At 55.9% G+C, this 12894-nt stretch overlaps 1 protein-coding gene across 1 annotated transcript in view; it reads left to right on the forward strand.

Moving 5' to 3' along the window:
• DCHS1 (dachsous cadherin-related 1) overlaps positions 1-12894 on the forward strand; it is a 42091-nt gene that overhangs the window by 18306 nt on the left and 10891 nt on the right. Inside the window, exons 3-10 of the mRNA XM_085064815.1 lie at positions 1585-1773; positions 1872-2103; positions 3126-3362; positions 3675-4694; positions 5075-5262; positions 9862-9958; positions 10127-10284; positions 11859-12693. Of these exons, the coding sequence (XP_084920941.1) occupies positions 1585-1773; positions 1872-2103; positions 3126-3362; positions 3675-4694; positions 5075-5262; positions 9862-9958; positions 10127-10284; positions 11859-12693 (2956 nt within the window). The remainder of the gene's footprint in view (positions 1-1584; positions 1774-1871; positions 2104-3125; positions 3363-3674; positions 4695-5074; positions 5263-9861; positions 9959-10126; positions 10285-11858; positions 12694-12894) is intronic.

A 12894-nucleotide genomic window follows, 5' to 3' on the forward strand; every position in this document is an offset into this window, starting at 1 on the left:
ATCACTGTGGTAGCTGATCCATTTCGTATGCATTTCCATCTGCAGTGGCTGGCAGCTGACCCAAGGGATGGCAGAGGAACACCAGGGTGTGGGTACAGGGCTGTATCCCAGGCGTGGCAGGGGAACACCAGGGTGTGGGTACAGGGCTGTATCCCAGGCATGGCAGGGTGTGGGTACAGGGCTGTATCCCGGGCATGGCAGGGTGTGGGTACAGGGCTGTATCCCGGGCATGGCAGGGTGTGGGTACAGGGCTGTATCCCGGGCATGGCAGGGTGTGGGTACAGGGCTGTATCCCGGGCATGGCAGGGTGTGGGTACAGGCTGTGCCGCAGTAACGACAGCCAACGTGGAGCCAGCGTACTGGTAACCTGCAGAAGAGCTCCAGTGATGTCAGTGAGGTCAGATTTGTGCTCTTCGCTGAGCAGCTCCCCAGGAAGATGGGCTGGGGCAGTAGGGAGGGGGGCGCTGATCTCTGAGTGGCAGATGGGTCCAGTTTCCCAAAGTGCCTCCTGACCCAGTTCTGTCATAGCACCTGTGTCTCCAAGTGCTCTGCAGCTGGAGTGGGGAGGGAGGAACCTGTTCCATGGCACTTCTTCTGGCAGTTGCTGCAGGGCTGGGGAGCAGATCCTCTGCACACGAGCTCAGTGCTCACTGGGGATGTAGTCTCATCTTCTCCCTGCAGGCAGCCCCAGGGCTGGTGAAGGTGTTGTAAGTGCTGCCTCCCCTTCCTAGCTGGGACAGAGTGGTCCCACCCCTGCCCTGCTGACTGTTTCCTCCAGGCCCAGTCATTCTGTGTCCCCTTACCCTTGTTCCTCCATCCCTGATGACTGGGCTTGCAGCCCCCAGCCGGGCCCTCTCCTTGGCGCGCGCGTGGCGTTCCTGCGCTCCTCGTGCAGAGCCGAGGCCCCATGGCTGCTGCGGGGAGGAGCTGTGGCTGAGGAGGCCTGAACTCCACTTCACCCGGGCCTGGCCCAGCTGCCTTCCCCCAGCTCTGTCCCCCAGCTTGTTTCTCCATGGAGCTCCCAGCTGGTGGAGGAGCTGTGGGCAGGGATATGGACACAGGAGTTGGTTTCTGCTGACCTGAGCTCTGTAGGAGCCCATGGAGGAACTGGGGAGGGCAAGTAGGGAGCAGAATTCATCCTTCTGCTATGTCTGTCGTGGTGGGTGCAGTTCTTGTGTTACAGGCAATGTGAGACTGGGCTGTCACAGGGCAGTGCCACCCTCCATCCTCATGCCCAGTGTCTGGGGCTGCTAGACACAGAGCTCTGTCAGCAGGACAGAGCCAGAGCCATGTTGACAGGGGTTTGACTGTCTTCCTGTCCCATCCTGAGTGTCTTCATAGAAAAGAAGGAACAGAGGTTCAGGGGCAGCTGCTGTTGCAGTGCTGCATGTCCTGAAGAAGAAGCAGTGGGTGGTCTGGGATAAGAGCCACAATTGCTGTCACACTGTGTCATGATGGCCAGCTGTGAGGATGGTGTGGCAGCTATGGCCATGGAGCAGAGGGTGGCACTGGGGTGTGGTGGTGGTGCTGGGCTGGGCCTGGCTGGTGGTCTGCTCTGTTCAGTAAGTGCCATTCCTCACACAGGTGACAGCCACAGATGCAGACAGTGGCACATTTGGCTTCCTTTCCTACTCCATTGGCTCTGGCATTGGCAGCGTTGTCCCCACACAGTTCAGCATTGATAAGCATTCAGGACAGCTGTGCACGGTGCAGCCCCTGGACCGCGACGAGGGCACGTCTGCCTATGACTTCACCATCACTGCTGTGGATGGGGTGAGTGGTAGCAAGGCCATGTATGTGCTGCTGTTGACTCAGCACTGTGCAGGGGATGCTGCTGTCCTTGCACTGTCTCTGATCTGGTCCTTCTGCAGGGCGGCCTGAACTCCATGGTGTACGTGAAGGTGTTCCTGGAGGACACAAATGACAACCGGCCGGTATTTTACCCTCTGGAGTATGCTGCCAGCATCAGCACACAGAGCATGCCAGGAACAGCTGTGCTGCGTGTCACTGCCCACGACAAGGATGAGGGGCTGAATGGGAGAGTGACATACCGCATCGTCCTGGGAAACTCACCCCCCCTCTTCTCCCTCAACAAGGACACAGGTGAGAACTGTCAGACAGCCAGAGCAGGCAGCAACTGGAGCGCTGTGATGTGGGAGGTGTCAAAACCAGCCTGAGTGTCACTGCATGGCCACCTCAGAAGTGCAGTTTGTCTCCAGAATATGTCTGTTCCTCTCCCTGCCACATCTTTCCCTACTAAACTTCTTTAGCCTCTGGTAACCCCTTCCCAGACTTAGTCCCTGACTTTTTGTTTCTGCTCCCTGTTCTGTTCCTCATTTGTCATGCCTTCTTTCCTCTCCCCATTCCCCATCCCCGATTCACTGTGTCTTTCCTCTTGCCTGCTGATGCTTTGCCCCATCAGGCTGCATCCTGCTTCGTTTCTTGTCCCTGCCAGTCCCCTCCTTCCCCAGCTCAGTTAACTCTCCTCTGTAACTGTCACTCTCAATCCCACTGTTCTCACTGGCTGCATCTGCTTGAAGCCAGAGCAGTTTCTGCTGGGGAAGTGGGCACATGGGTGTACGGTGCCAGGGGCTCTCAGCAGGACAAAAAGGTGCATTGGGGGATCTGCACACTGGTTCCTAATTTCCCAGCGGGTGACTGGAATGAGACAGGTCCTACCAGCCCTCCTAACACAGGGCCACCTCCTTTGTAGGGCCTCTTCATTATGGTCCTTCACTTCTACATCCCCTCCAGAGCCTCCCTGCCAGCCCAGGATCCACTTGCTGTGTTATGACACTCACCCTGTGCCCCAGCTTGGAAGCTCTCTCCCCTCCTTTTCCTCTCCCAAGGCCTGCCCTTTGGCTTGTGTCCCACAGCCTGTACCACTGCTTAGTTCAGAGAGTGAGAGCTGGGTGTAAGATTAAGTGCAGAGGATTTGAGGAGGCTTTCCTGAGAGAGCTCCACTCGTTCACCCCAGCTCCTCCATGGTGGGCTCCCACTGCGATGCACATTGTTTCCTGCCCCTTCTGGTCTGTCTTTTCCAGTTTATGGTTTAACCTGTCCCCTGGTGCCAGGTGACAGACAGGGGTGCAACACAATGCCACATCAATTACTTTCTTCCTCAGGTGTCATCTCTCTGTCATGGTCCCTGAGTGGCAAAGCCAACACCCTGGTGCAGCTGGTGATCTCTGCACAGGACGGGGGAGGCCTGCAGGCACAGCCGAATGCTCGGGTAAACATCAGCATCGTGGAGGGCACAGTCTCACCCCCTGTCTTTGAGCAAGCTCAGTACTTCTTCACCCTGCCCGAGGACGTACCACAGGGCACCAGTGTGGGAGCTGTCCAGGCCCGGAACCCGCCAGGTATGGGCTTGTCCCTTTTGCATGTTGCCACTTTCCCTGTCCCCACACCATCCTTGAGGTCCAGCACCCACCACACTTCCTCATGGAGTGGCCCTGCTCTGAGAGCTCCACACACTCACATCTGAATGTGCACCCTGGTATTGTCACCTGGCTCAGCACCTGTGCTTACACAAGTGTGTATGCACACCTGTGCTTCTGTGTACATGGGCACAGTGCTGCTGGACACCTTGGACCACGACCTCCTGACCATGGGGCTCAGGAGGTGAGCTGGATGACAACTCATTCCTTCTGTCTCCATCCTCTTGCCCACAGGTCATGCTGATGACATCTTCTATTCCATCTCCTCGGGGGATCCTCACGGCTACTTCTCCATCGACTCAGCCTCGGGGCAGCTCCACACCAGCCTGCCTCTGGATCATGAGTCCCAGTCAGTTCTCATCCTGGATGTCCAGGCCCGGAGCGGTTCACCCCCCGCCTACAGCAATACACGTGTGAAGATATCCGTGTCAGACGTGAATGACAACGTGCCGACATTCCCAACCCCCTCCGACTCCATCTTGCTGCCAGAGGCCACAGAACCTGGGAGTACGGTGTACACCGTGCAGGCCGAGGACCGTGACAGTGGTGCCAATGGACAGGTGACCTTTGAGCTGGTGTCAGGGGGTGAGGGCACCTTCGTCGTGGAGCGTGCCTCAGGGGTGGTGCGGCTCCTTGGGGCTCTGCGGTACGAGGCCAGCTCAGCCTACAGCCTGGCCATCATGGCCCGGGACAGCGGCATCCCCCAGCTCAGCTCCACCTTCACACTGCTGGTGCACGTGCAAGCTGAGGATGACAACGGACCCATCTTTGACACTCTCACCTACCGTGTGGAGGTGAAGGAGGGTGTTCCCGTCTCCACGCGCTTCCTTCAGGTGAGGGCCCTGGCACATGATGTGGAATCCACAGCCCTTACCTACCACCTGCGTGCAGATGGGGATGCTGCCAGCTTTGGCATCGTGCCCGAGAGCGGCTGGCTGTACGTCAAGAGCGCCCTGGACCGGGAGACGCGGGACTTGTATGTGCTGACAGTGCTGGCCTCGGTGGGAGGCACTGGGGCTGCAGCAGACACACGCAAAACTGGCACCAGCACCGTGAGGATCAGCATCACTGATGAGAATGACAACAGCCCTCGGCTGAGCGAGGAGCGGTACTTCTTCACCGTGCCTGAGAATCAGGCTCCTGGCAGCAGTGTGGGAAGGGTGATGGCAAGCGACCGTGACGCAGGGCAGAACAGCAGGCTCACCTACCGCCTGCTTCAGCACGATCCCAACTTTCTTATCCACACGCAGACAGGTGAGAGACTCCTGGCTTCCTAGGTGGGGCTGGCTGGTGAGAAAGGCCAGGGCAGGGTAGCAGTGATGGCAGCCAGGTCAATGCAGCAGCAGAATATTCACCTTCCTGCCCTGGCCATGCTGGGCTCCAGCAGCACACCTGAATAACACAGCTGAGTACAGGCTCTGCTCTAAGGCAGCTCGTGGGCTGAGCTGTGTCCCCACTTGTGTGTTCTCATTTCTTGTGCCTGCCCCATCCTGAAAAGTATTCAAGGCCATGTTGGATAGGGCTTGGAGAAACCTGGTCTGGTGGAAAGTGTCCCTGCCCATGGCAGCAGGCTGGAACAAGATGGGCTTGAAGGTTCCTTCCAACCCAAACCCTTCTGGGATTCTCCCTCACAGGAGAGGTCAGCACCAAGCACAGCCTGGATCGAGAGCAGCAGTCCAGCTTCCAGCTCCTGGTGATTGTGCAGGATGGGGGAGCACCGCCCCGAAGTGCCACGGGAACCATCTACATCACTGTGCTGGATGAGAATGACAATGCTCCTGCTTTCCTCCATGTGGGCAGTGGTCAGGAGCTACCTGTGCAGGTAAGGGTTCGGGCTGGAGCACTGACGAGGCAGGGGCATGGTGGCATCTGGATGTGAGAGAAGGTGTTACTGCTAGGGAAGAGGGGGTGGGTACAGGCACCCAGGAGAGTTTCAGGGTGGGAGATGAGCAGGCACAAGTCAGATCCATGCAGCAGCCAGAACAGTCTGCTAAATCTGAGATCTGGGAGGATGGGCATGTCCTTGGGCAATGCAGGTATCCCAGTGCACAGAGCAGGCATGGCCTTTGGAGGGCTGTGGCACAAGCAGGACTGGCCAGCAGGCAAAAGCTCTTAGCTCACATGTGCCTGCAGGGAGGGACAGCAAAAGGAGCCCTGAGTCTGACCCAGGTTCAAAGAAGAGCCAGGGTAAACAATTGTGAGTGGGGAGACGTAGGGTGCTATCATCTAGTTCTGAGGATTTTGGGTACAGCCACTCATTTTTCTGGGAGGTCAAGAAAGCACTGTCCAGCTGGGCTTGGCATGCACATGGCTTTTCTGGGAATCTACTGTGGCTGTCAGCCAAGCTTTCCCTCAGCAGTCTGGTGGCAGCAGTCACCGGACACTGCATGTGCTGCAGACCCAGTTATGTGGGTACTGCTCAGGAGAATTGGTTGAGGACCAGCTCCCCACCTGCCTGCTTCTGCTCTGCTGTGTCCCCAAGAGCATTATGAGAGGCGAGGGCTCACAGGAGCCAGCTGAGGGGCACTGGCAGCAGCAGAGCAGGATGGGCAGCCAGGGCCCTGGCTTCATCTGTTCAGCACAGGGACAGCCTGCGACTGGACGGCTGTGCCCACTCTGCATGTCCATTGCTGTGCTTCAAGCTATACACTCAAAGCCCCTTGCCCTGAGTTGAGTCAGAAACATCACGGTGATGACAGCTGCTCTCTGTCACACATCCTGCCTGAGCCATGCACCCCAGACAGGTCAGAGCAGACAGGACTGTGTTGGTAGCCACCTGGGTGACACAAGATCTGGGAACACTCTGCAGCTCCAGCCAGGCCTTCCCTGTTCATTGGTGCTTCCCTTCTGGTGCCAGGGTACAGTCATCCCTTGCTCAGCCATCTTCTTGCATGTCCTGCTCTGCTGGCAGGATGAGAACATCTCCCAGAGCCTAGAGGAGGCAAAGGGGGCACAGTTAGTCTTGTCCTCTCTCTGAGCAAGGCTCTGGGACCAGAGCAGGCCAGGGACCAGCCAGCCGGGGCATGGCCGAGGATGATGCACTGGATTGGCTCTGCGATACGGCATTGCTCTCACCTGGCATCTGTTGTGAGCCCTGCTCCTGTGTGGGGACACCTGTGACACACTGCATGCCAGGATCTGCAGCTGATCCCAGTGTTTGGGGACACAAAGTGCTGCAAGTGCCTTGCTAAGAGCTTGGGAGGGCTCTGCTCGTACAAAGAGATCATAAAAGCAGATGTGTCCTTCAGGGGACAGGGCAAGGCTGAGATGGGTTCAAAGCTCTGAGGGCTGGTAAATGCTGCGGCAGCTCAGAGCAAACACCTGTTTGGGCACTTTGGGTTGGGCATTTTGGTTTGCAGGTATTGGAAACAGATGCAGAAGGGTAAAGTGCCATAAGAGCTCACTGTTAGCCATGTTTTGGGTGTTGAAGACAGACTTGGAGGAAAAAGTGAAAACTAAATGATAACACAAAGCTCCATGATTTCCTGCAGACATGCTCCATGCAGTGTTCATGTCGGTGCTCATCAGGCAAAGCAGAGGAGGTTTCTGTGTCAGCACCTTCCAGCATTAGCTGTGGGGTTCTGAGGTGAAACACGTTGGTGACATGCTGGCAAGGCCAGGGGTGTTTGCAAAGGGTCTGCAGTAATGGATCCTTCCAGGGAATGATTGCTAGGAGAGGGGAGAGAGAGCAAAGAGAAGGAAGAAAGTGTCTGTTTTCACAGAAGGGGTGCCCCTGGTGCTGGTATTTTGCTGGATCCTCCCAAAGCTGTGATGGTTGATGTCACTGCTCTATTCACAGCATTCAAGGTGAGGGCTCCCTGTGAAGAACTGTAGAAAGATCATGTTTCACTGTTGAGTCAGGGAAGAAGATGGCAGATGAAAATAACTACTGCAAAGCAAGTTGCTGGAAAGCAGCAGGGATGGCCCACCTTACACAGTGGTGGGCTCTGAACTGGCTGCTTCAGTCTGGGGAGAAGCCTGAAGCTTTGTGAAAGTGCCACACCAGGCTCAGCACAGGCAAAAAAGCAAATCAAATGCTGCATTTAATTAGAAGAGAAACAGAGAACGTAAGAAAGTATCATCACCCCACAGCTCAGATTCTGCCCACACTCTCTGCCCGGTTCCATTCCCTAAGTGAGCAGAAGGGCTAGAAACAGTTCCGAAAAGGATGATACTGGCATCTCCGGCAGATAATGGTTCCAAACAGAAAGAAAACACTTGGATATTCTTTGGCATGGACAAAGCTGCAGGAGTGTCACACAGGTGTGCACAGAGTCATGGGAAAATACGAAGTTGCTTTTTTCACAGCACAAGACCAGGCAGCTCCATAAGAACTGACCAGGCAGCAGGTTTAAAATAAACACAGGCAGCACTTCTTAATGCAGAACATAATTAAATTGTGAAATCATTGCCCAGAGTTGCATGGGTTCAAAACTAGATGAATTCATGGAAAGAAAAAAAATCCATCAAAGGCTGATGAATACAAATATGATCTGTGGCTCAGGAAGTGTCTGAGCCACAGCGGGCTTGGAGCCGGGGAGGTTCACAGGCGGATTATTCCATATGTACCATGTTTTTCACATCTCTATATGTCCACTGTCAGCCCCTGCCAGAGGTGTGCTTGTGGCCAGAATGGCTGGCCTTCAAGCCTTCAGGGAGGGTGGGCAGACCCAGATATGCCTACGTGGCCCCTGTTTTACCAATTTGCAGAGGCAGGCCCACTGCTCTTGCTGTTTATTCTTGTTTGTGTGACTGAATTGACGTTTGTTCATGGGGCTGTGTGGGTGTTGCTCATGTAACTCCTCTGGCGAGTCTGTGTCTTTCTCAAAGAGGTCTGATTCCTCATGGAAGGGGAGAGTGTTCCTGCCTGCTGAACAGGAGCCACCCTAGTCTGGGTTGAGGGCAGTGGGGCAGACCCTGCCCCGGCCTGTGGTGGGGAGAGGTTGGAAGGGGCCTCTGAAGTATGGCCTGACTCAGAGGTGTCCTCGCAGACCCTCCTTTCATCAAGGGCCAGGCTATATTTAGGTCTGTGCCTCCATCACTGCTGCAAAAGCCTGTTCCAGATTCCTTGATCTGGTACTAGAAAACATCTCTTCATTTCCAGCCTAAACTAATTTCTGACCATTTTATACTCATTTGTTCTTGTGCCAATATTGTGTTTTTGCTTAAAAAGCTCTACTCTCTCCCTGGAATTTCCCTCCCTCTCCCAATGTTTACAGAGCATAGTCCCAGCACTGCCTGGCCTGGATGAATGAGTCCAGCTCCTCTGGTCTCCCCTCCCAGGGCTTCAGCACAGTGCCAGCAGCTTGGGCAACAGCTCTGCCCTCGCCTCCGCTTGGTAATCTGCATGCTCTTCTCCAGAGTCCTGTTTGGATTCCACTTGTCCCTTTTGTAAAGGCATTAAGTGGCACAGGTCACTCTGCACAGCTGGGCCTGGGAGGGTGGTCTCTGCCACAGAATATGCTGGTTGGATGGGAATGTGAGGTCTGTCCCCTTGATGTGGGAGTTTGGTGTCTGCTGGGGTGGAAGGAACAGCAGAGCCTGTGCCAAGTGGGAGTCCTGTTCCACCAGAGTATGTGCCGGAGGAGACAGGTCTGCAGCTGGGCAGGGATGTTTGCTGAGGATTATTCCAAAACCTGACAGATGCTGAGGGACAGTGATGGGGGTGCATCCAGTTCCATAGCTATCCAGAAAAGGTGTTTATGCACAATGCTGTAATGTGTGGTCTCTCTGGGGAAGGAGGTAGCTCCCCTTGGGACATGAGGCTACCTGGGCACGTGCAATTGATGTCTCAATGGTCTTGTGCTGCACTGGCATAAAATGGGGGTTAAAAGTACCTACAGACAGGCAGTGCTATCCAGGAACAAAGGAGAGAAGGAAAAAACCCCTAGCTGACGTATCTGAGCCCCAGAAGATCTGCGAGCTGCACTTCCAGAGGTGACAAACCTCCCTGGCTAACTGTGGGAACTAAAAAGATCCCTGGCTGTGGCCAGGGAGGCTGGCACTGGGCTGTCAGGGCTCCTACATTGGCATTTGCAGCTGAAGAGGTCTGTTGGGGCAGAGAGAACCAGTACTGTTGTGGAGCCCTGCACTTACCTACCTGCAGAGGCTCTGGGTGTAACATGGGTGAAGCAATGCCCTCCCACAGCCCTGCAGTGTGCTGTCACCCTGCTGAGAGGGCTGTTAAATGGGACAGAAGGGGAGGAGGACTGGTGAGGCAGAACCTCTCCAGGCAAATTGCTGTGGATTCTCCATGTTCCCAGCCTCAGGCACAGCTTGTGGGTCCTGCCAAGGGTCTGTGCTGTGGGTGAGGTGCAGGGCTGGTGCAAGACAGTGCAGACCTCATGCCATGCTTGGAGGGCTGCAGGGTGATCTGAGAGGTTCCCTGTGCCACTCAACTGCTCCTTGGGCCATGCTGCAGGTGCTGGAAGAGAAGCCATCGGGACTCCTGGTTGCCTCCCTGCAGGCCAAGGACCCCGACGAGGGGGAGAATGGGACCATCATCTACTCACTGATAGGTATGAGCTCCAGAACTGGCAAATCAGTGCTGCTCTGCCTTGCAGCCATCACCGGGGCAGATGGGTGCCCACTGCCCAGGAGCCCAACACCACACTCCCCCTCCTTCCCACCCTCCCCTGTCCTCCCTCCTCCATGCTTCTCCCATCAGTGTTTCCCTCTCTCTGCAGGAGCTTGGGCAGAGCGTTTCACTCTGCATGTGGCTACCGGAGAGCTGCGGACAGCCACAGTTCTGCGCCGGGCTGACCGTGCCGAGTACATCTTCACTGTGACAGCCAGCGACCGTGGCACAGTGCCTCGCAGCACGTCAGCCATCGTTCGTGTCCAGGTACTTCACACCCGAGCTCCTCCTGTCCCTGCACGTCAGCTCCTCTTGTCCCTCTGCCCCAGCTCCTTTGATCCCTGTGCCCCAGCTCTTCCTGTCCCTGCACCATCTACCCCTCACTTGCCTCTTGGAAGACACCATCCAGCTACTCGGCCGCCTTTCTCCCCATCTCGTCATCCTCTACTGCCTTCATCCCTGGGCACCCTCTGCTCCTGCTCAGCTGTTGATCCAGTGCTAAAATCAATATGGAGAACCTGGGATGAGAAGGGCTGGGTCTGTCTGCCACTGCACATGTTCTCATTTCCAAAGTGGCCAACTGCAGTTCTCCCTTCTCCAGCCTCGAACAGCCAACCCTGTCCTAGATACCCTGGTGCAGGGAAGATGTCAGAAGTTCCCTGCACAGAGACTTCCACTCTTCCCAGCATCTACTGAAACCAGTGTTCTGACCTGCAGGATGTCCCTCATGTTTGTGTCACTTCGGTACTCCCTGCCTCATACTGCCCAGACAGCTACATCCTTTCTCTGCTGTTAGTAATGAGCTTCCTTGTACAGCAGAGGCTCTGGTTCCCCCCATCAAGGCACTCCCACAGAACATTGTTTCACATCTTCCTGTCCCTGTCCTTGCAGTTGCCAAGGCCATTTGACTGTCCTTGCTGTGCCATCTCCACCAGCCCTGCCTGTTGGTCCCTTGAGCCAGCTGGTCTCTCAGTCCTTTCTGTTACATAGCCATCCCCACTCTGTGCCTTTTCCCTACTAGTGTTGGAGCTCCAGAGCCAAGTTCTAGCCCAGGTGGGTACAATACACAACGTTCTCTTGAGGAGTGGAGCCTGCTGTTAGCCCTCCACATCTGCCTTCAGCCACCAACATGTTTTATACCATTTCCTTTTTACACCATGTCTGTAACTGTTCTTGTCATCAGAGCAGTACTGAGGCCAGGCTGGCCATCCCCATCATGCTGGTTTGCATCCTTGTAACAGATACTTGCTTGACAGTCACTGGATTTGATCCCCTCTGGGTGGACAGGTTTGTTGTTACTCCCATTTTCTCCAGCTTCTTGACAGGAATGTGCTTCTTCAGTGGGTTTCCCCTTTAGATCATACTGTGGTGGCCTTTACAGCATGCTCCCTCCCATCTGCAGGTGCATCTCATCCCCAGATTAATTCCAGTATCTTTAATAGAACTAGTGATAGTGTTTATTTATCTTGGGGCCACATTGGGCTCTCTCTTTTTGTACCTCCCATGAGGATGAGCATGACCTCTCTTCTTACCCACTCTTGCTTATGTTTGCAATTGTTTCTGCTGCTATCTGTTGGTTTTGACGTGTCTGAGCTGGTCACAGACCCAAGGAGGGGCTGAGGGAAGGCATCTGTGAAGGTCACCTTCTCCAGCCCCTACTCAGATGGGGTTGTCGGGGTGACTTTCGGCTGTCTCCAAGGCTGGAGACTACCACCTCTGGGCAACTTGTGCCAGGGCTCAGGCACCCTCACAGTGAAAAGTGTATTCTGAGGACCAGAGAGACCCTCCTGTGTTCCAGCGTGTTCCCTTCACGTTCCCCTTACTGCATCCTCTCCTCACAGGTGTTGCCATCCTCTCGTGTCCTGCCACGGCCTGATGCCACCGTGTTGACCCTGCATCCTCTCGAGGGAGTCAAGCCAGGGTCTGTGATTGGTTCAGTGGCCCCCCCGGATGCACCTGCACAAGGACAACTGATCTACACGGTGGTAGGAGGCGGTGGGGATGGTACTTTTGTGGTTGATAGTATGACAGGGGAGATTTATGCTGCCCGTGAGTTGGACTATGAAGCTGGGGCACGGCACGTGCTCCAGGTGAGTGCCGAGGACATGCAGCATGGCTATCCCTCCAGCCGGCTGGTGCTGGTCCAGATCCACGTGCAGGACTGCAATGACCAGGCACCCACCTTCCCCGAAGACCCCATTACCATTGTGGTGCCTGAGAATGCCCAGGCTGGCTCCTCCATCTTCACCTTCCAGGCGCTGGATGGGGATGGAGTGGGCCCCAACAGTCAGGTGCGCTATGCTCTGCTCCACCTGGAGCCACCAGGAGCCCCCTTCCAGCTTGACAGCCGCTCGGGGCAGCTGACCCTGCGCCAGGGCCTCGACCGGGAGGCTGCTGCCTCCTTCCTGCTGGTGGTGGAGGCCACAGACCAGGCCCGCAACGTCAGCCAGCGCCGCTCGGCTGCTGTCACGGCCCGTGTGTTTGTGACTGATGAGAACGACAATGTGCCTGTCTTCCTCTCTCCGGCCACCGTCAGCGTCATGGAGGACCAGCCCACGGGCTTTGTGGCACTGCATGTGGTGGCCCAGGACAGTGATCTGGGAGAGAACGGACGTGTGAGCTACTCCTTGAGAGCAGGCAACGGTGATGGCCGCTTCCACCTCAACCCCAGCACTGGTGAGGGCTGGGAGATTGCAGGGGTGGTGGCAAGGATACTGGGAACATGGAGGCTGAGGAGGGTGCAGGGGTACACGAGGATGTTGCACGGTCCGTGGGAGGAGAGTGTGGGCTGGGGAGCCTGGAGGAATGAGACTGGGGATGCAGAGAGCCCCAAGCATAGCATCTGGTTGGCACAGTGCTGAGACCCATCTGTCCTGG

Source organism: Lichenostomus cassidix, chromosome 1 (assembly GCF_008360975.1).
Source record: "Lichenostomus cassidix isolate B80296 chromosome 1, HeHo_3.0, whole genome shotgun sequence".
Lineage (NCBI taxonomy): Eukaryota > Metazoa > Chordata > Aves > Passeriformes > Meliphagidae > Lichenostomus > Lichenostomus cassidix.